The 24,383-nt window shown below is 37.0% G+C and overlaps 1 protein-coding gene and 2 pseudogenes across 1 annotated transcript; 2 read left to right on the top strand and 1 right to left on the bottom strand.

The window, feature by feature from the left end:
* On the top strand, positions 1 to 8,237 carry LOC143559213 (cytochrome P450 736A117 pseudogene; annotated as a pseudogene).
* A 3,014-nt stretch (positions 8,238 to 11,251) lies between these two features.
* On the top strand, positions 11,252 to 13,612 carry LOC143559197 (28 kDa ribonucleoprotein, chloroplastic-like). The gene is made up of 4 exons (XM_077047855.1): positions 11,252 to 11,634; positions 12,324 to 12,425; positions 12,932 to 13,222; positions 13,325 to 13,612. Exons 1-4 carry the CDS (start codon positions 11,266 to 11,268, stop codon positions 13,388 to 13,390), a joined length of 828 nt encoding a protein of 275 aa, XP_076903970.1. The 5' UTR covers positions 11,252 to 11,265; the 3' UTR covers positions 13,391 to 13,612.
* A 52-nt stretch (positions 13,613 to 13,664) lies between these two features.
* LOC143559198 (protein-L-isoaspartate O-methyltransferase 1-like) lies at positions 13,665 to 23,701 on the bottom strand (annotated as a pseudogene).
* Between the last annotated feature and the right edge of the window lie 682 nt (positions 23,702 to 24,383).

Genomic DNA, 24,383 nt, shown 5'->3' with positions numbered 1-24,383 from the left:
ATGATTCCTTTGGTGTATGCTCTCGCCATGTTACCCCTACTCATATTTCTCATCAAATCACTCTACACTAATCCACAAACCACCACCAACAAAAACAACAAGAAGCTACCACCTTCACCTCCAAAACTGCCGTTGATCGGCAACCTCCACCAGCTCGGCCCACTCATTCACCGCTCCCTCCACTCATTATCCCAAAAACACGGCGGTCCGCTAATGCTAATCCACCTGGGCTCAGTCCCAACTCTGGTGGTCTCATCAGCCGACGCAGCACGCGAGATAATGAAATCCCAAGACCTCATATTTTCGGACCGACCTGATACCAAACTCTTCAGGCGGCTTCTTTATGACTTAAAAAGACGTGTCGGTGGCGCCTTATGGCGAGTACTGGCGGCAAGTGAAGAGTATTATGGTTCTACATTTATTAAGCAATAAAAAGATCGAAGGTCATTGTAAGGTTAGGGAAGAGGAGATTGATTCAATAGTTGAAGAGATTAACAAATGTTGTACGTTGCATGGGAGTACGTTGGTGGACTTGAGAGTTGAGTGATTTGTTTTTGACGTTAACGAATGCGGTGGTGTGTCGGGTGACGTTTGGAAAGAAGTACAGTGAAGGGGAGGATAACAAGAGGTTTAGGAAGATGTTGGGGGAGTTTTTTGAGGTGTTGAGTGGTCTAAAGTTGGAGGATTGTGTTCCTGAGCTTGCATGGGTGGATTGGATAAGAGGGTTTGATGCTAGAGTTGAGAGGATTGCTAACCAGATCCATGAGTTTGTCGATAGTGTGGTGGAGGAGCGGATATTGGCGGTTGCTGGTGGTGGTGGTGGTGGCGGAGAAGCTTTCGTTGATGTATTGCTTAAGATCCAAAAGGATGACAGGAGAGGGGTGATTCTCGACAGGGAGGCCATCAGAGCGATCGTTTTGGTAACTCAAATTCCATCTTTAGTTACATTGTCGAGCCCGAGCCAAGGTAAACTCGTTCTTAGCTGGCTCGTTGGCTCACCTGGTTTAAGTCATTTAAAATAAAGCCCAAATTTTAACACATATAAGTTCAAACCAAATTATGTAAAACATACAAATTAATAAAAAAAAATTATAAATAAATGATGTGGCTCGAGATTTTCATGAGTGAGTCTTGAGTTCAACATTTCAGTTAGTGAAGGTAAACGAGCCAAACTCAAACCTGAATCCACCGTCACTCAGGCTCAACTTGGTTTGTTTACAACCCTAGCCTAGTACTCCACCAATTTGAATAATCATAAAAATCAAAATTGAAAATTAAGTCAAACCGATGAGACAGAGAAAATCAGTGCGTATATTTCTGATTATTCTCAATCAAATCTCAACACATGGGGTTGAATTATTAAATGTATAAATTACTGATAAATCTGATTAGGAATATCATTATATACTATAAAATAAGTACCAAGGATTTGATATATTCATTTCTCGATATCCATCTAAAGTTGTAATTACGTACCGGCTAAACAATTAGGTGAGTTACTCTATCTAAAACGATCTCGTACTCGGGCCTATATTGAACTATGAGTTTGAGAACTGAAACTAAAGTTTTTATATAAAGTTTGAGTGGGTTCAAAAGCTTAGACATACCTATTATTTATGCAATTATTATTTACTATATTAAATATTAGGGTATAGACCAGCGTAACACGCGGGTGAAATAACATGTCACTAAACATAATCAAGTTAAACATCAATTTAAATAAACATAATACTTCTTCAACGATTCGTACCAAAACTTTATAGATTTACGTTATCTTTATATTAAAACTTCAAAATTACAAGAAGTTAATTTAAACCGAACAACCAAAACACATTAACAAAATAACTAATAATGTTTATTGATATTAAACCATCATGAGCATCTTCAAAAAATATACCAAAAGAAAATCCATTTTACTAAGACACCTGAAAATTTATACAAAACAATAGCAGATTAAATAAAATATAAAACTAGCATAACAACATGTTTAATAATTACTAACATATAAATAACAAAATCAATATAGACAACCATAAAATTTCATTAATAACATATTAGAGAAAACAAATATTTAACATTAAGATGACCTAACAAAAATATTAAAGAGTAAGATTGTCTACATAAAACGCTAATAGTTACACAAACTTGTCTATATTAGCAAAGTCATGAAAATGTTTAAACCGTATTATCCTAGCATGAACTTCAAAAATTTCCGTCCAAAAACAAAAACATTTTGCTTTAGAACCTGAAAAACAAAACAAACCATGCAACCTGATTAAGTATTAAACTAAAATTAAGTATAAACTAAAATATTAATGTATGTCATAATGAGTTTATGTTAACATTAATATCTAGAGGATTATGTAAAACTAAAAACAAAATGTGTGAATGTAACAATTACCATATAAATATAGACAATTATAAAATTTCACAAGAAAACATTTAAGAAAATCATAAATTTTAACATAACTTTATAACCACAATCTTAAAATTCAGATGCTTTTAAAAAAAATGCAACAAACTGGTCATCAAAATCATAATATTTTTTCACTATCATGTTAAACAAACACACATATTAAACATAAGTTAGGATGGTACCCGTGTTACACATGGTGGAACATATTTAAAAAACATGATATATATGTAACATCATATAAATTTAATGAAATGCAAATGTTGTACTTATAAATAAATGATTATTTTACATGAATTATAAGATATCATAACTTATCTGAATAAAATACAAAAACATACAAAGACTAATAAAGATAAATGAAAAATTAAAATATTTTATAACTTGCAGCACGAGTCTATGGTTCCAAATCCATTTTATAACTTGAGCCCGTGTTACACACGGTTGAAAATATAAAAACAATAACATAAGAACTTGTAAAAAAATATACTTAATTTTTTCAAACCCGGGTCATAGTTCCAAATCCATAATAATCCAGCTAGTATTTGATCTAAATATACCAAAATATATTTATAATCTAATAATACAAAAGAACAATATGGTACCAAACTACGAATTAAAAGTAAACAATAACCCACAACCTCCATCTCCTTGATGCAATATGAATTTTGAAATGAATGATCAACTTTGTATTGTGAGTTTCTTGGACTTGCTTAGCTGCAAAATTCGAATTCTTTCTAAAAATTGTCAGATTGAAAAAAATATATATATAGTTAGTAAATTACCATCTTGAAAAAAAAATCCACTTTTGAATTAAATAACCTAATGAGTGACCCGTGTAACACATGGGCAGGAATTTTAGAAAACATAAAATATACATATATGTTTTGAATTTAAATGATTAATTTATTCAAATTCGGTTTTTTTAAATATAGTCAAAGTCCAACTATGTAAATCAATATGTAAAGTGATAAGAACAATGAGACCAAATGTATAAAAAGAAATGAGAATAAATCATTATTATTATTAAAATTATAATAATGTACACATTTACCAAAATTAGAGTCAAATCATATCAATAAAAATAGTCAAATTCAGTAAAATGATTAACCTATTAAAATTTGGTTTTTGAAAATATGGTCAAAGTCCAACTGTATAAGTGGTCAAGAATTCGAATTTCAAAATGGTTTAAATAAATATTTTTTATTATTCACATTTTGATATACAACCTAAAAAATCTCCATTGTATCTCCGACAACCTTCGTCTCCTTTATACTAAGAATATAAACTTTGAAATGAATGATCAACTTTGTATTATGAATCTTTTGGACCTGCTTGACTGCAAACGTAAGAACAATTTAATTGCAAAAATATTAGGAACACAAATTCAAAAAAAATTTGAACATATATAACCAAATTTAAAACGGTGAATATAAAAAGAAAATTATGTTTTGGGTGTGGAATTCCATAATCAATTGAATCTACTATAAATAATAACAATAAGAAATTAATATGTGATTAATTTAATTTTTGAAAAACAAAGTGAAATGTATATTAATAATTTGTTGAAGAAATTACATGCTTCAACTTAAACATCGGTGCGGAATCCCAAATTATTCATTTTTGTTTCATGGTATATGTTTTAAATTATCTTTTTTCTTTATTTGTCTTTGTGTGTTGGATTCTTTTAAGTAAAACAACAATGTAATACCTTATATAAGTAATATTAGATTATCTGACGTTTACAATTCATTAAAATGTATAACACACACACACACACACACATATATATAGGTATTGAAACATTTCAGAAGATTTTTTACAGTGAGAAGTGCGAGAAGTGAAGGTGTAACTTCGTTAATCCTTAATTTCACTCCATTTCTTATGTGTAGGTGTGTTTTGTAGGTGCGTATGTACGTGTGTAGGTACGTATGTTTGTATATGTGTATGTATGTTTGTATGTGTATAGGTACGTAGGTTTCAATGTGGCTCGGTACATTTGTATGTGTATATGTAGGTTTGAATGTGTATTAAGATATTAATACAACCAACCTACATACATGTAGGTAACATCATAAGCAAGGGAGTGAAAAATTAGGGATTAATGGAGTTACACATTCACTTTTCGCACTTCTCGCTATACTATCACTTCTCGCAAGATCCATCCCCTATATATATATATATTCACCCGTGACATATTCAATAAATCATATGTGCCGAATAATATTTATAAATGATGATAAAAAGGTTATAATATTTATGATATATTAAGTATTGATGATTAGAAATTATGTCAATTTGAATATTGTGTTTTAAAATAACGTGGTTATTATTTTAGTATTAGTTAATAATTAATATTCACGTAAATTAAAGTAAGATTACATTACAAATGACAAGTATATTTAGTTTGACAATAAGTTTTTTGAATATTAAAATGATATCTTATTCTAGTTAATGCCAAATCACAAAAATTAAAATCAAATCGGTTCTAAGTTTACTAATATGAGTAATTAATTTAGAAAAAATTACAAAAATGAAAATTAAATCGGTTAATTTGAAAACTTCAAAAAATTATGGAAAGATTTTGAAATGAGTTTAAAATTATGGAGAGTATTAAAACCTTTAAAACTTTGTTGAAAGATTGGTCAATTTCCGAATTTAAAAGGAGTTTAAATATGTTAATTAAATATTGTAGTTTTAAGTTTAAATTTAGTCTTCCATGTAAAGATAGAAATAATTTGAAATATCTTGATTCATGGGAATAATAATATTAATAAATTATGAAAAGTTTAAAACCTTTAAAACTTTGTTAAAAGATTGGTCAATTTCCGAATTTAAAAGGAGTTTAAATATGTTAATTAAATTTTGTAGTTTTAAGTTTAAATTTGGTCTTCCATGTAAAGATAGAAATAATTTGAAATATCTTGATTCATGAGAATAATAATATTAATAAATTATGAAAAGTTGTCATGTTTAATAATATTCATTAAATCATATGTGCCGAATAATATTTATAAATGATGTTAAAACGGTTATTTAATATATGATATATTAAGTATTGATGATTAGAAATTCTGTCAATTTGAATATTGTGGTCTAAAATAATGCGGTTTTTATTTTAGTATTAATTAATAATTAATATTCATGTAAATTAAAGTAAGATTACATTACAATTATGACAAGTATTTTTAGTTTGACAATCAGTTTTTTGAATATTAAAATGATAACTTATTCTAGGTAATGTCAAATCACAAAAATTAAAATCAAATATGTTCATAATTTTACTAATATGACTAATTAACTTAGAAATAATTACAAAATTGAAAATCAAATCGGTTAATTTGAAAACTTCAAAAAATTATGAAAAGATTTTGAAATGAGTTTAAAATTATGGAGAGTATTAAAACCTTTAAAACTTTGTTAAAAGATTGGTCAAATTCCGAATTTAAAAGGAGTTTAAATATGTTAATTAAATTGTATTAAAACCATTAATACAATTTATTGAGTTTGACTATTCTTGTTAGTTATTTAAGCAAATAAAGATAGTCAAACTCAATAAATTGTATTAATTGGATACTTAAATGTGTAATTTATGTATATTAAGTCACGCCGGAAAAAAATATATAGATAAAGGTATCTCCGATATACATCAATATATTATTTTATCTACAAATAATGCATATAATTGAATATTCAAAAAAGAAATATACATCAATATAAAAAAAATGCAGCTTATAAAATAATGCTCAAATCCATGAAAATTAGCTTGTATCAGTCGGGATATTAACCTGAAATTATAAAGTAGAATATTAATATTGATATTATGTAAAATTTGATATTTAAATTATAACCGGAAAAATTGAATGTCTTACCGGAAAAACAATATAATGATAATAACCATGATATCTTAGATTTAGATTTAGAAGGTAAACTGAAATATTCGGTAAATCAATCGGGTAAATAATCCGAAATAATAAAATTTTGTTATAACATTGATATTATGGAAGATTACAATTATAATTTATAATTGGATAATTTAAATGTGTCTTACCGGAAAAACGAAATAATGATATTGTCTATGAATGAAGGTGATTTTTTATTTAAAACCTAGAAGAACAACATGTAAAACAAAAAAAAACAGGAAAGAAAAATATAAAACTTCAAATAAATATAAAAAAACCATTGTTATAGGTATAACAAATAACCGGAAAAACTTAACGGAAAAACTTACCGGAAAAACGTAAATACGTCCACAAATTAGCTTTATCGCCGTTTTTGATTTACAACCTAAACTGATTTTAATAAAATCAGTTAACAATGAAAATAAAGAGAAAAAGGTTAGAGGAAACAATAATTGGAAGAAAATATAATGTTGCCAGAAATACATATATCAACAATCGGAAGTTTATTATAAAATATAAACTTACCGAAAAACGATTAATATAATTCTAGATCTAGATTAGCCGGAATATATGAGAGGAAAGAAAAATATAAAACTTCGAATAAATATATAACAACCATTGTTATAGGTATAACACATAACCGGAAAAACGTAAATACGTCCACATATTAGCTTCATCGCCGTTTTTGATTTACAACCTAAACTAATTTTAATAAAATCTGTTGACAATGAAAATAAAGATAAAAAGGTTAGAGAAAACAATAACCGGAAGAAAATATAATTTTGCCGGAAATACACATATCAACAATCGGAAGTTTATTATAAATATAAACTTACCGGAAAACGATTAATACAAATCTAGATCTAGAGTAGCCGGAATATATGAGAGGGTGAAAAGAGATCCGGCTAATAGAGAAAGAGAGAAAAATATGTTTAGGGTGAAAAATTATGAATTATTAAGGTTTAAATATAGGGTGTTTGGTTAACATGACACGTGGCAGCCTAATAGAGAATATGTGAATGGAAAGTTGCTGTCTGGATTGCACATATGGACAGCCTAGAAGAAGGACATGTGTACAATTGTATTGCTTTAATAGTATTTAAAGATTCATAACTAGCGTTACCCTTCTTGTATATTAGTTTTTGTGGTTAGTTTAAAGTTTTTCTCATAATATATATTTAGAGAAGATGTCAAGTTTATTTTTCGCATACTTATTCATAAACATGATTATTATGGATTTACCGGTCATCCTTTATAGATTAATGGCTCAAATAATTCCCTACTACTTTTTGTAGGATGCTTATACAGCTGGAACAGACACAACATCCACGGTATTAGAATGGGCCTTCTCGGAACTTTTAAAACATCCTAGGGTTTTTAAGAAAGTACAAGATGAAGTGCGGACGATTCTAAAGGGAAAACAACAAATAAACCAAGAGGACATACATAACATGAAGTACTTGAAAGCCGTGTTGAAGGAAACGCTTCGTCTTCATCCACCAATTCCAACTCTAGTTCCTCGAGTAGCGAGACAAGATGTAAAAGTCTTGGGCTATGATGTTGCAAAAGGAACCACGGTTATCACTAACGTGTGGGCCATTGGAAGAGACCCTAAAATATGGGATGATCCAAATGAGTTTCGACCCGAAAGGTTTCTGAAGTGTACAATTGATTTTAAAGGTCATGATTTTGAATTGGTTCCATTTGGCTCCGGTAGGAGAGGATGCCCAGGAACTTCATTTGCAATGACTACAAATGAGTATATGCTAGCTAATCTTTTGCACAAATTTGATTGGGAGTTGCCAAATGGAGTGAAGGAAGATGATTTAGATATGAGTGAGCAACAAGACCTTATCACTCGTAAAAAAGTTCCTCTTTTGGTTGTTGCGAAACCATTTACAGGACTAAAAACATGTACTTAAACATTTCAAGTGATCATTGATTGTTGCTATTTATGGGTTTGTATTATAAAATTCTAAGGTCCACGTAAACTGATATAAAGTAATGTAACACTATTCAGTCTAATTTATGTATGTTTATAATGTATGACAACCTTGATATCATATAGGGAAAACTTCACAGAATAGTAACAAATTTTAATCATTGTATCAATTAAGTTACTTTAACTTTATTTGTTTCAATAATTTTACTCACATTTTTTTTTGTTTCAATTAGGTTACTCACAAACATTTATTTATTTATTTATTTTGTCTCAATTAGATTATATGATGAACTATTGGTTATCTTATTGAATTATTATATCATTCTTTTGAACTGCTAATTATTATATCATTTGACTAAATTAATGTTACATGAATTTAATTTATTTTTTTTAGAATTTTAATCATACTTTTAATCTTAAATGAAAAAAAATTAATTAGTGTATGAAATTTTAAAAGTAAAAGTATTTTAATAAAAAAAAGCATTTCTAATAATAACAAAATTGAAATATAGTTTTTTTAGAAAAAAAAACGTAATTTTTTGATATTTTAATAATTAAAAAAACATGTTTTTTTAGTTTGTCAATTTCTTTAATTAATAAAATCCATGCAACTAATTTTAAATTCCATATCATCGGTCTACATCACCGTTTACAAAAAAATTTAAATGAAGAATATGTCACGTCAACATAATTAACTATCTAAATGATAAAAAACGGATAATTAATACATAGATGAAACTTAAGTGATCTAACTGAGAAAAAAAATTTGTGTGTAAGCTAATTGAGACGAAACTTTTTTACGAATAACATAATTAAAACAAACAAAATTTCAGCAACTTAATTGATGCAATAATGAAAATTTGTTACTATTCTATAAAGTTGTCCTCATTTCATATATTATATAACTAGGTTATAAATTTGTGTATTACACGGGTTTTAAATATTAAATCTCATTCATTATCTTATTATACGATTTTGGTTCTTCAAGTTGCAATAATCATGTAGAAAAATCACATCAAAACCGTTGAATAGTCTGAAGAGCTGAAAAATGTAAAAATATTACTTTTAATTATATTGTTGTGTTAGTTTCAACATATCTTGCTACTGAACTAATAGTTGCAAGAGTTTCTGTTGGTAAAAAAACTACCAAATGATTCAAATTGAGGGTCTAATGATATTAAATTATTAGCCATCTATAACCAACAAAAAATAAACTTGTATGGCTTGCTTCATGTTTTTTTTATAATTCATGTCTTATGTTGTAAAATTAGAAGCAAGAGCAACTGCATATTTGGTAATATCGTCAAAGAAAGTGTAACACTAATAAAGTTATATGCATTTTATCACAGTTTTATCGGTTTCAAACATGTCATCATATTAAACTTTTAATTTTAGATGATATTGACACATTTTACTAACTCCAACGACATACAAGAAACTAAATTGCTATAATGAGTTTTATATTTGTGTGTAAATGTAAAAAAAATTGTGTAAAGAAAACATGTTCAGAACCAAAAGTAACATTTTTCTTAAAATAACCAGTTTTGACCCTAATTTTGTACTGAACAAACCGGCTCTTATGTGTTGCGCCGACTGACAGGACCCGTCCCTTTTGATAGCTATACGAGAACGTAAATAGCAAATTTGACTCATTTACTTAAAGTGTCGAATACAAGTTGAACTTGCCCGAAATGTTCCGAGTCATACTAAAGGTGGGTCTGTTTCAAGTGAAACATGTTAAAACCCATTACGTAATCAGAGTAAAAAATCTGTTTCAAAGATTTTATTCGCGACAAATAAGTATCTCACTGAAAACCAAACCATCATTCCTCCCATGTATCAATTAATTTTGAGATTCTTGTATAGAAGATAGAACACAAACAAATCATAATAATAAACAACTAACTTATAAGAAACAAATTAGTATTTCGAACACCCTACTCATGATCTTACTCCTTACAATGATTTTGTATGAAATGGGTTTGAAACACCGGTATATACAACCATTTTCCTATCATTTATAATAGTCAAGTATACTATATGGTCTTAACTTGTAAGATTTTTTTTAAAAAATGAGTGTTGTGCATATAACAGACAAAACAGTGTCAGCACCACCAGGATACTCTTTCAAAAAAATATAATTTTGCTTCATGAATATAAATGGATACCATCAAGGAAACAAAACTCACCATGATACCACTGTATTTTAGGGAACAAAAGAACACATTTTCTATATCAGCTTGGCTCTAAACCCTAGATGATGCAAGTTTATGTCAATGAATAAGAACAATGATTTTCACTATCAGTTAGCATGTGACAAAATAAAATTGACATAATTATTAGATCTTAAAGAAAAAGTGCTGTATGCATTATCATCAATAAGTTATTCTCCTTGTTGAACTATATCATTTTAGCAAAAATTATAAATACATATAAAAATGTTTATTATATAGAATTAATAGTAAAAAATAATTAAATGAGATGAACCATTTTTGTATTGCTCAGAGTAAAGACGAATCGTGACACCTTCTAAATCAGTCACTAATAAATTAAAAATATACAACACAAATTTACACACACTAAAATGAGTTTCAAAAGTTCTACATATGTTCTTTTAATTTTTTTTACTTTATTTACTACCATGAAATTATAGATACATCATTAATATGAAATGTTTAAAATATTTATTAATTGTTTTAATAGGTGGTTATGACTTTCAAAGTTGAACAATAATTATGTCATTTGGCAAAAAATTAGACAATTAGATGCCATGTAACACAACTATAATTTTTGTTTATTATAATAGTAGATGTTTTTAGTAATATTATTTTTATTTTATGTTAATCATAATCATAAGAAAGCCCATTGTGAAGGATACACGGCCCAATAATATCCTTCCCATATTAGTGTCAATCTATGTCTATCCTCATCTAAACTAAACTAAACCCTTGATGGAAAGTACAATGTCTTGTCTTGCAAAACCAATATCCATATCCAACCTCGTATCTATGTCACTCAGCAGCTGCCTAATCTCACCATGCACACCTATCCTCGCCGGAAAACACCTCATCTCCACACCTCTCAAGCCCATCAAACTCCAACTGTCTACTTCTGTTCCTCTACCCACAAAACCCAAGATTATAACATTTGTTTCTACCCAACAGAAACTGGTTCTTGAAGAAGAACAAGAACTCGAAGGTTTATCTGATTGGGAAGCCGATGCAGTCGGAGACGCCGGTACCGGAGGTGAGGAAGAAGAGGAGTATTTAGACACGCCGGAAGGTGTTAAGGTTTATGTGGGGAACTTGAGTTATGAAGTTGATAGTGAGAAACTGGCTCATCTTTTTGAACAAGCTGGTGTTGTTGAGGTTTCTGAGGTAATTACTGTTATAGTGGTAAAGGTATTGTACAATAGTTGCTTAACGTATATCCAACCACGCTCAAAGCCATTTTACAAAACACTCAAGCCAAGAACTAAAACTAAAAAAATGATGCAGGAGCAATTATATTTAATTATAATATTTTATTTTGTTAGTTTATCTTTTATTATTTCGTGTTTATCTCGTTTAAAAGTTTCTCTCTTTTTCGTTTGGTATAAATAGGGTGTTAGGTTTATTGTTTAGGGAGTTTTTAGTTGAATATTGAATTGAAGAACGCTGTTCAGTTTATCGGTCTTTGATTAACTAAAGTGTCATGAGCCGTTTGAATGCTTCCATTCCGGCATAAACAACGCTTACGGTTTACGCTCAAATCCATATAAGTTTTACATAAATACACTAAAGAAATCCAAAATATGCTCAAAAATGATTTTCGTGAAGAAAAGTAAAAAAACGATCGATTAACGATCAAAATCTGTTTTTTTCGGTGAACCGATGGTTAATTGGATATTTATTGACGATTTTGAGATCTTGTGATGTGATTTCATGGATCAATTTCATGAATATAGGTATTTTTTACCTAATGTACGTTAAGCAAATTATTGTATTATATCTTTTATCTTATCTACTGTTATATTTATACAAATTTATGGTTTTTGATTGAAATGAAAGGTTTGTTGGTGGTTTAGGTTATTTATAACAGGGAGACTGATCAAAGTCGAGGTTTCGGGTTTGTGACTATGAGTAGTGTTGAAGAAGCAGAGAAGGCTATTGATATGTTTAATGGTTATGTAAGTTTCTTCATTGCTTTTGTCTTTTTAAAGTTTCTAACTTTAATACTATACACTTTTGGTTTAGTGGTCAACTTTAAAACTTTATTTATTACATAAAGTTTAAATAGTATAATGTTATGTTTTCTATTTAAGATAATAAATGAAACACAGGTTCTTAACTGAAATGAGACCAATAATTTAGTAATGAGAGGCATCAAGTTCAAATCTTATAATCTAAAAGAATATTTTTGTAAAAGAAAAGAAAAAGGTACTCAAAACGCGGTCCCGATCAATGAACGAGTTCACCCACCCCTCGTAAAAAACGACAGGTCCAACCAGTGTCAGTTCAATCCATGCCAACTGAACTAGTTATGGGTCTGGATCCCAGCCCGTTCTGGTTTTATGTTTTTTACAACAATGATGAAAACCAATGTTATCAATATGTTGTAATCATGTTTGACCATAAAATGAGCAAGGATTGTGAATTTTTGAAAGTCAAATTGTTTTTATTTTGTTTGAAACAGGAATTAGGAGGTAGGAGCCTGACTGTGAACAAGGCTGCAGCAAAAGGAACAAGGCTCGAGCGTGCAGAGCGCCCACCTCAGAATTTTGGACCATCATACACAATGTATGTCGGGAACCTACCATGGGACGTGGATGGTGAGCGCCTTGAGCAGATTTTCAGAGAGCACGGGAAAGTGGTCAATGCACGAATTGTTTACGATAGAGAAAGTGGCCGATCACGTGGTTTTGGGTTCGTGTCAATGTCATCCGAAAGTGAAATGAATGATGCTATTGAAAATCTTGATGGACAGGTATTGCAGTTGCTTTCTAGACCTTCAAAGCATTTACCATTTCACCCCCACTCATGAATAAAGCTTATATTTATATACTGCGTATGTGTTTGTTGGTTGCAGAATCTGAGCGGGAGAGCGATCAGAGTGAATGTAGCGGAGGAGAGACCACGACGTGGTGGTTTTTGACCGAGGGGAACTTGATTAGTCCCATCCAGGGTGCGGTATTTAAGTCTTTTTACATCGGCTAATAGTTTTGTTTAGGACATATAGAGTGTAGTTGTCAGAATTTCATACCGGTCACCACTTTTGCGGATGTTACCTACTACCTAGTAAAGTGAACTTGCAAGTTGTGACTTGTGAGTATAATCGTGATAACAAGTGTGTTGAAACCGACTTAATAAACTATAAATGAACGCCTACTGAAACGTAAACATTATCATCAACGGACCTGATTATGCTATCAGTAGCAACACAGCTGGGCTTCCCTACTAGTGAGGGGAACATAGGGCACCGAAGTCTGTACGCACATTCACAGAGCCGTCCTCATTCTTATCAACAACTTTCAATTCCTGAAATTTGTTCCCAGCCGGAATAAACAACCCCCCCCCCCCAAACCAGTTTCAATTGATCAACAAGTGGTTTTGGGATTTCTGGTGCTGCGGCCCCAACATGAATAGCATCATATGGTACAAACTCGGGCCACCCTTCTCTGCCATCTGTCGTCATACATATAAACAACACAAATCAGTACTCGAAAGGAAAATGCTATAAAATTCAATAAAATAAGTGTCATCATGTCATGACACACCACCAACATGCAAGGCGAGAGGTCCGTCTTTGAGTAATGGAGCTGCTGCACTTTTTTCAACATTCTTATGTGACATTGTAACCAGCTCAGGTATATGTTCGACACCAATTGCCCGACCCTATGCAAAACATGCGGTCAAGTACCCGGTTCCTACAAAGGTTTAATAAGGCAACGATCGGTGAGAAGAACCTAACCACTTTCGGCATATGATAATAATAAATCAAATTGGCAAAAGAATAAAAAAAATAGCAAATACCTGAACCAACATCTAAAGCATGCATCCCAGGCTGTAAATAGTTCTCCAACAACTGAAGGCAAGTAGCATGCATATGAGGTGCAGAAATGGCGGCATTAAAACCTATTCACATGGGTTGTCTTCGTAGGCTGGGGATCCATCAGGTACAAAAAATGACCTATCAACAGTCTCCGTAACTTCAGCTACTTTCTTTGACTGAATGATTCCATAATGCTGCAAATGCTCCACCATGTGGTCCATGTCTTTATTATTATTGATGCTACTTCCTGCCCAGAACTGCTGTTGTATGCAAACATAAAACAATATTGAGCTAAAAAGTAACACACGGTTCCACGACATTACCTACCCAAATTGAATGTCAGCCAGTAATATCAAAGACAATGACATAAAAAGGAAGTCTTATAAAACATTTTTAACGTATTCATCCATCATGTCAAAGTGCAAACAAAGAGATTTTAGAGCTCACTCACCACTTCATGTTTCACACAATGTTACCAATCATGGCTAAATTCTTTGATTGACATGTGGTATTTGATATAAAGAAGGTATAAAATGTTTTATTGACAATGTCTAACCACAAATAAAGTTATGTCCTCGTGCCTCTTTTTCAATGTTTTTGTTTCTTCTTTGTTTTGATGTTTTTGGTACGTTTCAGCTTCTTGTGAGTTGCCTTTTTTTGGTTTATAATAATTGGGTCTTTCAAAAAAAAAAAGAAAAAGCAATTACATGTAGCCTAACGACCCATCACACATATTCCTAGTACATGTAAAGCAAGGCAACCACACGACACACTGACATAACCACAATAACAAATATAACATCAACCAAAAGTGGAGAACCATATCCAATATATGCAACAATATTTTCAAACATCGCCTAGAATTGAGGGCATGCTTGGGAGAGTGAAGAAACACTAAGTAACCCTAGGCAGATTACGGATAATCTGGGGGTTAAGTAATGTTTCCCACGAGGATGAGGTCCAGCAAAGAAGGTTGTTCTTCAGGTGACCTGCAAAACAGACACCGTAAGCTCGTCACTGAGAAGGGGGGGGGGTTCCTCCTTGTGATCACCCTCCGGCGTGAGAATCAGACTAGGTTGCTCTGAATATAAGTGTATATTAAGAGATTGCTAGAGAAGATAAGATAATGAGATATCAGATGATGTCCTTACCATTCCAAGGTGTTGGAGTATTTATAGCCGAAGGTAGGTTTCCAAGAAGGTACAGCCGGCTGAATAGTATCCCTGTTCTACCAACAGTGGGTTACGCACAAGCCATGCTGGTTGGTGGATAAGCTGCGGCCGATAGTGACAAGGCCGGCTGCACTGTTCCACCAACTGTAGGCTACGCACGTCCCACAGTGAGGGTTGGTGAGTAGGCAGCGGCTAATAGTGAAACAGTACTAGAGGGTGCTCCTACTCGTACTGTTGTCGGTGAGCTGTCACCCTGTGATTGGCTCATGGGCTGTTTTGGTCAGATCGTCTATTTTGCCCATACCTTGGCAGGTATAGTACAAAAGATCTTCCAGAAGCATACGGACTGGCTCATTTGGGCGGGAGTATTCCCGCCTTGCTCATTCCTTCAGGTGACTACCGAAGTATCGAGTTAGTGCCTTGTGCGTGTAGCCTTGCTATCAGTGCGGGTAGCCTTCCCTGATGGCTTGTATCCGCAGCTGCGGGAACAAGCGGGGTACTTCACCATTGGGAGGCTTTCCCTGCGGGAACAGCTGGCGTACTGCGCGTAAGGTCTTCTCTAAGCATGGTGGGTCCTGCGGAAGCAGCTGGTCCTTGCGCAGACGTCCCTCTTCAAGGTGAGTCTTGCGGGTCCAACTGGGCTCTGCTGGGACCTACCTCTTCAAGTCCCCCCAGTCCAATGTTCTTCTCATGAATTATTAATAAGTGAGGTGAACTTTTGGACTAGCAAGGGGTTTTGAAAAGGGTTTAGTTTTAAGGTTTTCCGTGGGGATTCTTCCCGCGGTTTTCCTAATGTCACGCAGAAATTCCCGACTTTTCTGCTTGATATTTGGGTATGAAGCGGGTAGGTCTGTAACCTCCTCGCAAGTCAGGAGCGTTGAGTCCCACTTGTGTGGATTCTCCATGGGGTTTTGGTAGTTTTGAACATAGTGATCAATTATGTTAAAACCACCAATTCCATCTTGGAGTTTCCAACAATATAGTTCTCGACGTTCCCGCTATGCGGGGATGTTATTCCCGTTTCCGCAAGCATGGCCCAGAAGATCCTTCTTGGTTTGAATTCCCCGCGAAGCGCTAAGTATGTGAAGGGTTTTGCCTTGACACTGTACCCGCACTCGTCTTACGGTTACTTTACTTCCAAGGTATTCCTGGCGTCAATTCCTTGCGGGTGCTAAGTATGTGAAGGGTTTTGCCTTGACACTGTACCCGCACTCGTCTTACAGTTACTTGGTTGCCAAGGTAAGGGGTATTTTCCCTCTTTTGAATCTTTTTGAAATTTTGAAATTCGAAGAGTTGGTGAAAGGATAAGAACAGTCCAAACTATTGAAACGTCGTCCGACGGTTTCTTCTGACAGCGTCAGGACGTGCAGGAAGTTATGGCGACGTGACAGTATATGGTCATCCCAGGCGCTTTTTCAGGCGCGTGGGCGCGACTTTTCGGGCGCGTGGCCGCGAAATTACTGGCACGCGTCCTTTCAACAGCTGTTGCCAGCTTGCTTTTTGCCACGTGTTATAGTTTCATTGCACCTGCGATTTCTCTCTCTTCCGCATTAAATTCATCGCATTAATTGCGATTAGTATATAAAGGGGGAGAGGGTCCTTTGTAATCCACACTTTCACTTTTCTCTTCATCTTCAAAACGATTTCCGGCGAATACTCATCTTTTCAATCGAGCATTCTCTTGAAATCGTTCTCTTTTTCATACCTGCAAGATGTCTTCTGCTCACGATCTTGAGGCTACAGCCCAGGAGGCTGGGGTGTACGCCGAGCACCCGTTATCCACGTCCGACAAGGATGACAAGAGTACTGCTGGCGAGTGCCAGTGTGCTCTGCCTGTCGATCTATATCAGTACATCGTCAGGAAGTTCATGCTCGAGTCTCTCGAGCCTGAGTTTCCTGAACCTCATCAAACGGTGTATGATGCCCCCAGAGGCAAGATCGGGGTATATGTCGCATTCTTTGTCTATGGGAATCTCAGGTTCCCTTTGACAAAGTTTGTGTACCGTGTCCTAGAGAGGCACGGTGTACACCTGACCGAGGTGCACCCGATGGCGATCGCGAAGATTCGCCACTTCGAGTGGGTGTGCCGGATTCTGGGCGTTGAGCCCTTCGTCGACCGCCTGATGACCTTCTACTCTTGGAGGTGCATCCAGGGGTGGTATACTCTGATAACCCGGACCAAGGGTTTGAAGATTTGCGCAACCGAGCGCAGTCTTCGTTCATGGAAGCGGGAGTTCTTTTTTATCTCCGCTCGCGCCATCCCCCTTGCCATGAAGTTCAAGAATGGGCAAGCACTCCCCAGCCTTCACGCCTCCAACTACCAGGAGGCGGAATGGTTCTCAAAGATATCCCGAGTCCAATCTCCGGTTTACCGCTTTGCGGAGTCCGGGATGGTGATGCTCGGGATGAGCCGGGTGTGGAAGGATGCGGAGGCGCAAAAGATCCCGATCGTCCTTGAATACGGTTTGAACTCTGTCCCTTACGGTATGCTCTGTCTTCTTTGTTTATATAGGTTTGTCTTCTAACTGTTTTCCGTTTATTTCAAAGGGGAACGACTTGCAGTCGCTCCTGTATCGGCGGGAGGCTGATAGTCCCGCTCGGATGGGTACTCGTGCTCTAGATGAGAACGAGTTGCCCATCCTTGAACAGACGGCGGAACGGTTCGTGGAGGTCTACCCGCCAGGCCACGAGATCCTGAGCGCCAGGCGGCCAGGTAAGGCGTTATTCAACCCTCGACCCCTCAATGCTGAAACCTCTGCAGGAATTCCTCTAATCTTGTGTTCTGATGAGGAATCCGCAGATGGTCCTCCGTTGGTGCGGAAGAAGAAGGCTGCCGGCGGGAAGGGGAAGGCGAAGGTAGCCTCCACTGCCGATCCGACGCCTCGGTCTGATTCAGAGACCGAGAGCGAGGAGGTGGCGGGGAACCCTGGTGGTGATAAGAACACTGCTCCGGAGGCTACGACGTCTGTCATTTCCGGAGAGCCCCGGATGACGACGGTGAGCGGCGCAAAGAGGCCGGCTCCATCGGGTTCGTCCCCGCCTGTTCGCACCTTTAGGCTCAAGAAAACCCGTAAGTACAAACTTCCTTTACTTTTAACTTCATAGCTTTCCATCATTAATACTTATCTTCCTTGTGCAGGCGTGGATGCTACCGCATTCCAGGGTGGAGCGGGGAGGAGTACCTCCGGACCCATGACGGTAGGCTTGGTCAGCCTACCTGAGGCGACGACTCAGGCGGCTGCGCCTGTTTCAGTTGGTTCAGTTGCTCACCCAGTTGAGCCAACTGTTCCAACTGTGATGACATCACCGCCGGCTGTCAGTGCCATATTTACCGCATCTTTCACTGAGCCGGCGGTTACTTTTTCTGCGGACTCCGCAGCGGCGACCACGGTTGTGAGTTCACCTACGGTGAGTTTACCTCCGTTGGTTTCTACTACCGCGGCGGCCTTCACCATGCCTCCTCCGTCATCGGCAACGACGGCCGATCCTTCAGGTATGCATGGGACTTCTCGCCAACCTCTGCCTCCTTCCCATCTACCTGACCTCTTGGACGGATTTCCCTTGGGTTCAGGTGATGGGTTTGGCGGCTATCGGCCTGTTGTTGACCGTACAGGTGCGTAGGGTTCTTTTGGCCTCTTTTTTTTTTATATCATCTTTTCCTAACTGCTTTTTGTTTTTTGCAGTGTCGGATTCCAATGAAGTGTATGTTCCACGATGGAACATCCGCCGAGGAACAACCCTTCGCACACCTGTGGAGTGCGTGGAGTGGGCTCGTCACGCAGCTCCCAGTGGTGCGTTGGGGGAAGCCATGGCTAGCTACCAGGAGGGTAGGCTAACCAATGAGCTTCGGGTTCTCCTGGCCCGGATGCAGCCGCGCGTCGAGCTGCTTTGTCGTGAAAACGACAAGTTAAAAGCAGCTCGTATCCAAGAAGTAGCTCAGGCGCGGGCTGTCCGGGAGGAGAATAGGAGGCTCTCCGCCGCTGCTGCGGAGAAGGAGAAGGCGTTCAAGGCCCTTGAAGTTGAAGTTCAGGCCCGTCTCGAGGCCCGTTCCAAGGCTGCCCAAGCAGTTAACGAACAGCTTAAAGCCAAACTAGAGGAAACTGCTCGGAACGCAACTGAAAGGGCCACTGAAAGGCAACTGAAAGGGCCACCAAGGCTGAAGCTGTTGCTGAGCCTCTACGCCTCGAGAATGAGGAACTTAAAGCCAAACTAGAGGCGCTCCAACAGGCTCATGATGCCTTGGCGATGGAAGACGCGAAGAAGCTCCAAGAGATCCTGGACCAGAGTGGGGTGCTTGACCAGACTGAGCGGAAGCTAAAGGGCGTTGAAGAGGCTGCGGCTAAAGAAGTGTTGCTTGCTAACCTCAACAAAAGTGAAGCCGAACGCGCCCGTACCCAAGCTCAAGCTGCCCTCCAGGAAGCTCTGGTTACCAAGGAATGGCTTCTTCGAGAAGCGTTGTCTCAGGTAAGCTTAACTTTATAATGTCTTTACGTTTTTCTTTTTAAATAGAAAAGGTTTTGATACTTGTATTTTTTCTTGTAGGTTGTGCATCGAGTCTTCACAGACACATCATACGACGATGCCATGAGCGCAGCCCTCAACGCTTCTCATGAGGATGGGGAAAAGGCCGGCTTCCTGCTTGGTCTAGGGTTCGTTGAGAAAGGCGTCCCGCCTTCCAACTTCCCTTTGTACGATGTGGATACTGAAGCTGTTTATGACCAAGCAGTGAACCAGTATGCCGCCTTCCCGCATCCGGTGGTGGAGAAGGTGAACGAAGTTGCTGCTGCTGATGATGGGCTAGCTATCCTTAAAGCTTTCCTTGAACCGCCACGCTCTACTGATGGTGCGGGTCCAAGTGGAAGTGGTCCTGAAGCTTGATCCTGAAGATCCCTTTCCACCATTAGCGTAGATTTTTGTTTTTGTATAGCTTCTTTTTTATGCGGGTATGCACCCAGCAATCTTTGTAATATTTGAATTTTGATGGAATAAAGATTGTGTTAATTCCTTGCCTTGTTTATTTTACGCATATTTTGATTTAACTTAGCAATTTCTTTAGTACTTAGATAAGTTAACTTTTTAACGTGGCAAATTATAAGTTTGTTTCGCTTCCTCTTTCATGAATGTGCGGGTATGACCGTCACTTACACTTAGTAGGATGGCTTTACTTATATCTGACCTGCGTGGAAGTTTTCCTCATCTTTTCCTTTGAAATTTTCTAAGTGTTTAGAATAAGTTAACCTTTGAACGTGGTAGATAATAGGTTGAAGTTTTGCCTCCTTGTTCGTGATTGTGCGGGTAAGACCGTCACTTGCACTTAGTAGGATGGCTAAACTTTGCCTACATCTGACATGCGTGGAGGTTTTCCTTAAAACTTTTGAAATTTTTACCGTTTTGTGTTTATGCGGGTTTTGCCGCCTTCCACACGTAACGACTTACTTCTTCCCATATTTATGCGGTGAATACCGGCACATCAGTGTGGGAAGTTCATAAGTATAAGGGTAAGGCTATCAACACATTGTGGAAGGAGAATCATTTCCATTAGAAGTGGCTCTAGGCCTTTTCTTTACAAGTTTGGAATTGATCTACATATAACATTTGTGTAATTGAGCTCCATTCCATGTTTTTGGGATGGGAGTGCCATCGAGCCTTTCGAGCCGGTATGCGCCCTTTCCCAGAACTTCTTTGATAATGTATGGCCCTTCCCAGACTGGGGCCAGTTTTCCTGGGCGTTGTTGGTTCGAAGCCTCGTTGTTACGCAGTATGTAGTCTCCTACATTGAAGTTGCAGAGTTTTACCCGCGTGTTGTAGTACTTTTGCATTTGTCGCTTGTAGTTCTCTTCACGCACTGCGGCTAAGTCTCTGCGTTCCTCGGTTAGCATAAGGTCTAACCGTCTTTCCGCATCATTGTCTTCTGGCTGAATCAAGACCCTTGGTGAGGGTAAACCAATTTCGACCGGGACCATGGCTTCAGTGCCATAAGTGAGACTGAACGGGGTTTCTCCCGTAATGGCCTTTTTCAGCGTTCTGTTTGCCCAAAGGACGTGCGGAAGCTCGTCCACCCAGCCGGATCTGTGTTCCAAGAGTCTTTTCTTTATGCCTTCGACGATGCTCTTATTTGCTCTTTCTACCTCACCATTACCCTGCGGGTGCGCCACTGAGGTAAAAGTGTGGGTGATTTGAAGTTCTTCCAGCCACTTTTGTAGCTTCTTGTCAGCAAAGTTGGTGCCGTTATCGCTCACCAAATTCTGTGGAAGTCCAAAACGACAGATAATAAATTCCCAAATAAATTTTTTGATATGTTTCGCGGTTGTTTGGGCTAAGGGTTTTGCTTCTATCCACTTGGTGAAGTAGTCGATGGCTACCACTAGGAACTGAACATTTCCTGCTGATGTAGGAAATGGGCCTGTCACATCGATGGCCCACTTATGAAATGGCCATGAAGAGGTGACTGGAACAAGTTCATTCTTCGGGCGGTGCGTGTTGGGTGCGTAGAGCTGACAAGACCTGCATTTTCTGATGTATGCCAGCGCATCCGTATGCATCCCCGGCCAAAAGTATCCCGCGTTATTTAGCTTAGCTACAACAGCGCGTGGACCTGCGTGTACTCCACAGATGCCTTCGTGTACTTCCCTTAGGAGGTAGTCAGCATCTTGGTTGTCCACGCATCTTAAGAGTGGGCCAAGAAAGTTACGTCTATAAAGGATGTCATCGATGAGTTGATAATTCAGTGCTTTACAGCGTAGTTTTCTTGCCTGTGTTTTTGACTCTGGTAGTGTACCTGCCGCAAGGTATTTTATTATTGGTGTCATCCACGTTTCTGTGCCGGTTTGGATGACACAAATTTCCTTGTGCGGGACCGAAGGTGCCTCGAGGAGTTCAATGCGGATGTCCTTTCCCAAGTGGGTGAAGGCTAATGATGCAAGCTTGCTTAACGCATCCGCAGATTTGTTTTCACTACGCTTGACGTGTATGACTTTGCAATCGTTAAAATCGCGCATAAGGGTTTTTGCTTGTGCGAGGTACAGGGCCATTGTGTCGTTCACGGCCGTGTACGTCCCGTTGATTTGATTGGCTACTAACATGGAATCCACGTGGGCTTCCAAGTGTTTCACTCCCATCTTACGCGCAATTCTCAGCCCGGCCAAGAATGCTTCATACTCGGCTTCGTTATTCGTACTTGGAAAATCCAGTCGAATAGCGTAAGTGTATTCTTGGCCTGCTGGGTTGGTTAGTTTCAGCCCTGCGCCTGAACCCTCGTTACTGGCTGCTCCATCAGTGTAGAGTCGCCAGACATCATTGATGTCCTGTGCTGGAGAGGGTTGAGCCTCTTCCTGGCACTCTTTTTCCCGCGATGCAGGCACTTCCGCAATAAATTCGGCCAAAACCTGGCCTTTTATGGCTGGTCTTGGCTTATACTTTATCGCGTATTCCCCCAACTCAATTGCCCATTTGGCTAGGCGTCCCGATAACTCGGGTTTGCGTAGAACGTTTGCAAGTTTGAAGTTGGAGAGAATGGTGATTGGGTGACCCTGGAAATATCGTCTTAACCTGCGTGAAGCGTGTATAAGTGCTAAGACTAATTTTTCGAGGGTAGAGTACCGGGTTTCTACGTCTGTTAGGATACGGCTGACATAATAGATTGGCATCTGGGTGCCTTTCCGTTCAACTAGCAGGACCGCCCCGGTTGCTCTATCTGTTGCGGAAAGGTATAAGATTAACCCCTCCCCCGCTTCTGTTGCGGAAAGGTAGCCTAACGACCCATCACACATATTCCTAGTACATGTAAAGCAAGGCAACCACACGACACACTGACATAACCACAATAACAAATATAACATCAACCAAAAGTGGAGAACCATATCCAATATATGCAACAATATTTTCAAACATCGCCTAGAATTGAGGGCATGCTTGGGAGAGCTTTTCTTTTTTGCTTTTTGGAGGGGCAAAATGTCCAAAATGCTCCTCCAAAAGCATCTAAAAGCTTTAAATTGGTGTTTTTAGTTGCTTTTGGAGGGGTATTTTGAACATTTTACCCCTCCAAAAAGCAAAAAGCAAAAAACAAAAAAGAAAAGCTCAACCAAACACCCACTGAAAACAAAATCAGTACAAATGATATTAAAAAAAATGTGATCAAACAAGAATAAACTATCAAGAACATTACCCCCATCCGGCGAAACAAATAAATCCTCGTGAATGTTACTGAATTAAGAAAACTGCAAGGTGATGAAGAGCTTCTCACGATAACGATTCACGGTTGACTTATTTGTATGACACGTTTTTGGGCTTTACCAATAAGCTTGTTAGGCCTGTAAAAAATACCCAATAGATGCAAAAGCCAGTCTATGAAGCAGTCTCGGCCCAATACAAAATGTGATTTTTCACGTGTAAACAAAAGAATATTGTTGGATCAGGATTTTTATGCACTTTTGGGGATTTTGATTACAAAAATACCCTTTTGTATAAACTAAGATACCGGCCCGTCGGATGAAAAATATTTCAAACATCATGTATATGAAGATATCATAAGAATTCTTTACTTTGTTCTCTGTAAAATCACAAGATTTAGAAAAAATATGTATAAATGGTGAACTGAGAAACTGTTTAAATATACAAATTATTGAATTGTTAAAATAATAACCATATTAAAAAAGGGAACATAAAATCAGTTAGGCTAAGGGTAATGGGGCGCTATTCCACCCCAAGTGATCCAATACAAATCCGACACGTAGGCGCTGACGTACCACATGATCAAGCCCAAGAGGTTATAGTGGTCCAGGTGATCCGGAGCTTGATTGAATTTGTTTTTGTTAAACACAAAAATACTAAATTAAAACATTTCATTAAAACATAAATAAAAAGTAAAATAAAAACATAAATTTAAAATGCAACAACCTCTAAAAAATACATAAAAATCGCTTTTT

The sequence above is a fragment of the Bidens hawaiensis genome, unplaced genomic scaffold (genome assembly GCF_021521415.1).
Source record: "Bidens hawaiensis isolate Kalapana, Puna unplaced genomic scaffold, B.hawaiensis_p1.1 tig00019791_1, whole genome shotgun sequence".
Taxonomy (NCBI): Eukaryota; Viridiplantae; Streptophyta; class Magnoliopsida; order Asterales; family Asteraceae; genus Bidens; species Bidens hawaiensis.
Note: the sequence above shows the minus strand (reverse complement) of the source record. Positions and strands in the feature narration are given on the sequence as shown.

Coding starts and splice junctions, on each gene's coding strand:
- LOC143559197 (XM_077047855.1), top strand. CDS start 11,266: ATGTCACTCAGCAGCTGCCTAATCTCACCATGCACACCTATCCTCGCC. Junction 11,635..12,323: donor GTGTTGTTGAGGTTTCTGAG/GTAATTACTGTT, acceptor TTGGTGGTTTAG/GTTATTTATAACAGGGAGAC. Junction 13,223..13,324: donor TTGAAAATCTTGATGGACAG/GTATTGCAGTTG, acceptor TGTTGGTTGCAG/AATCTGAGCGGGAGAGCGAT.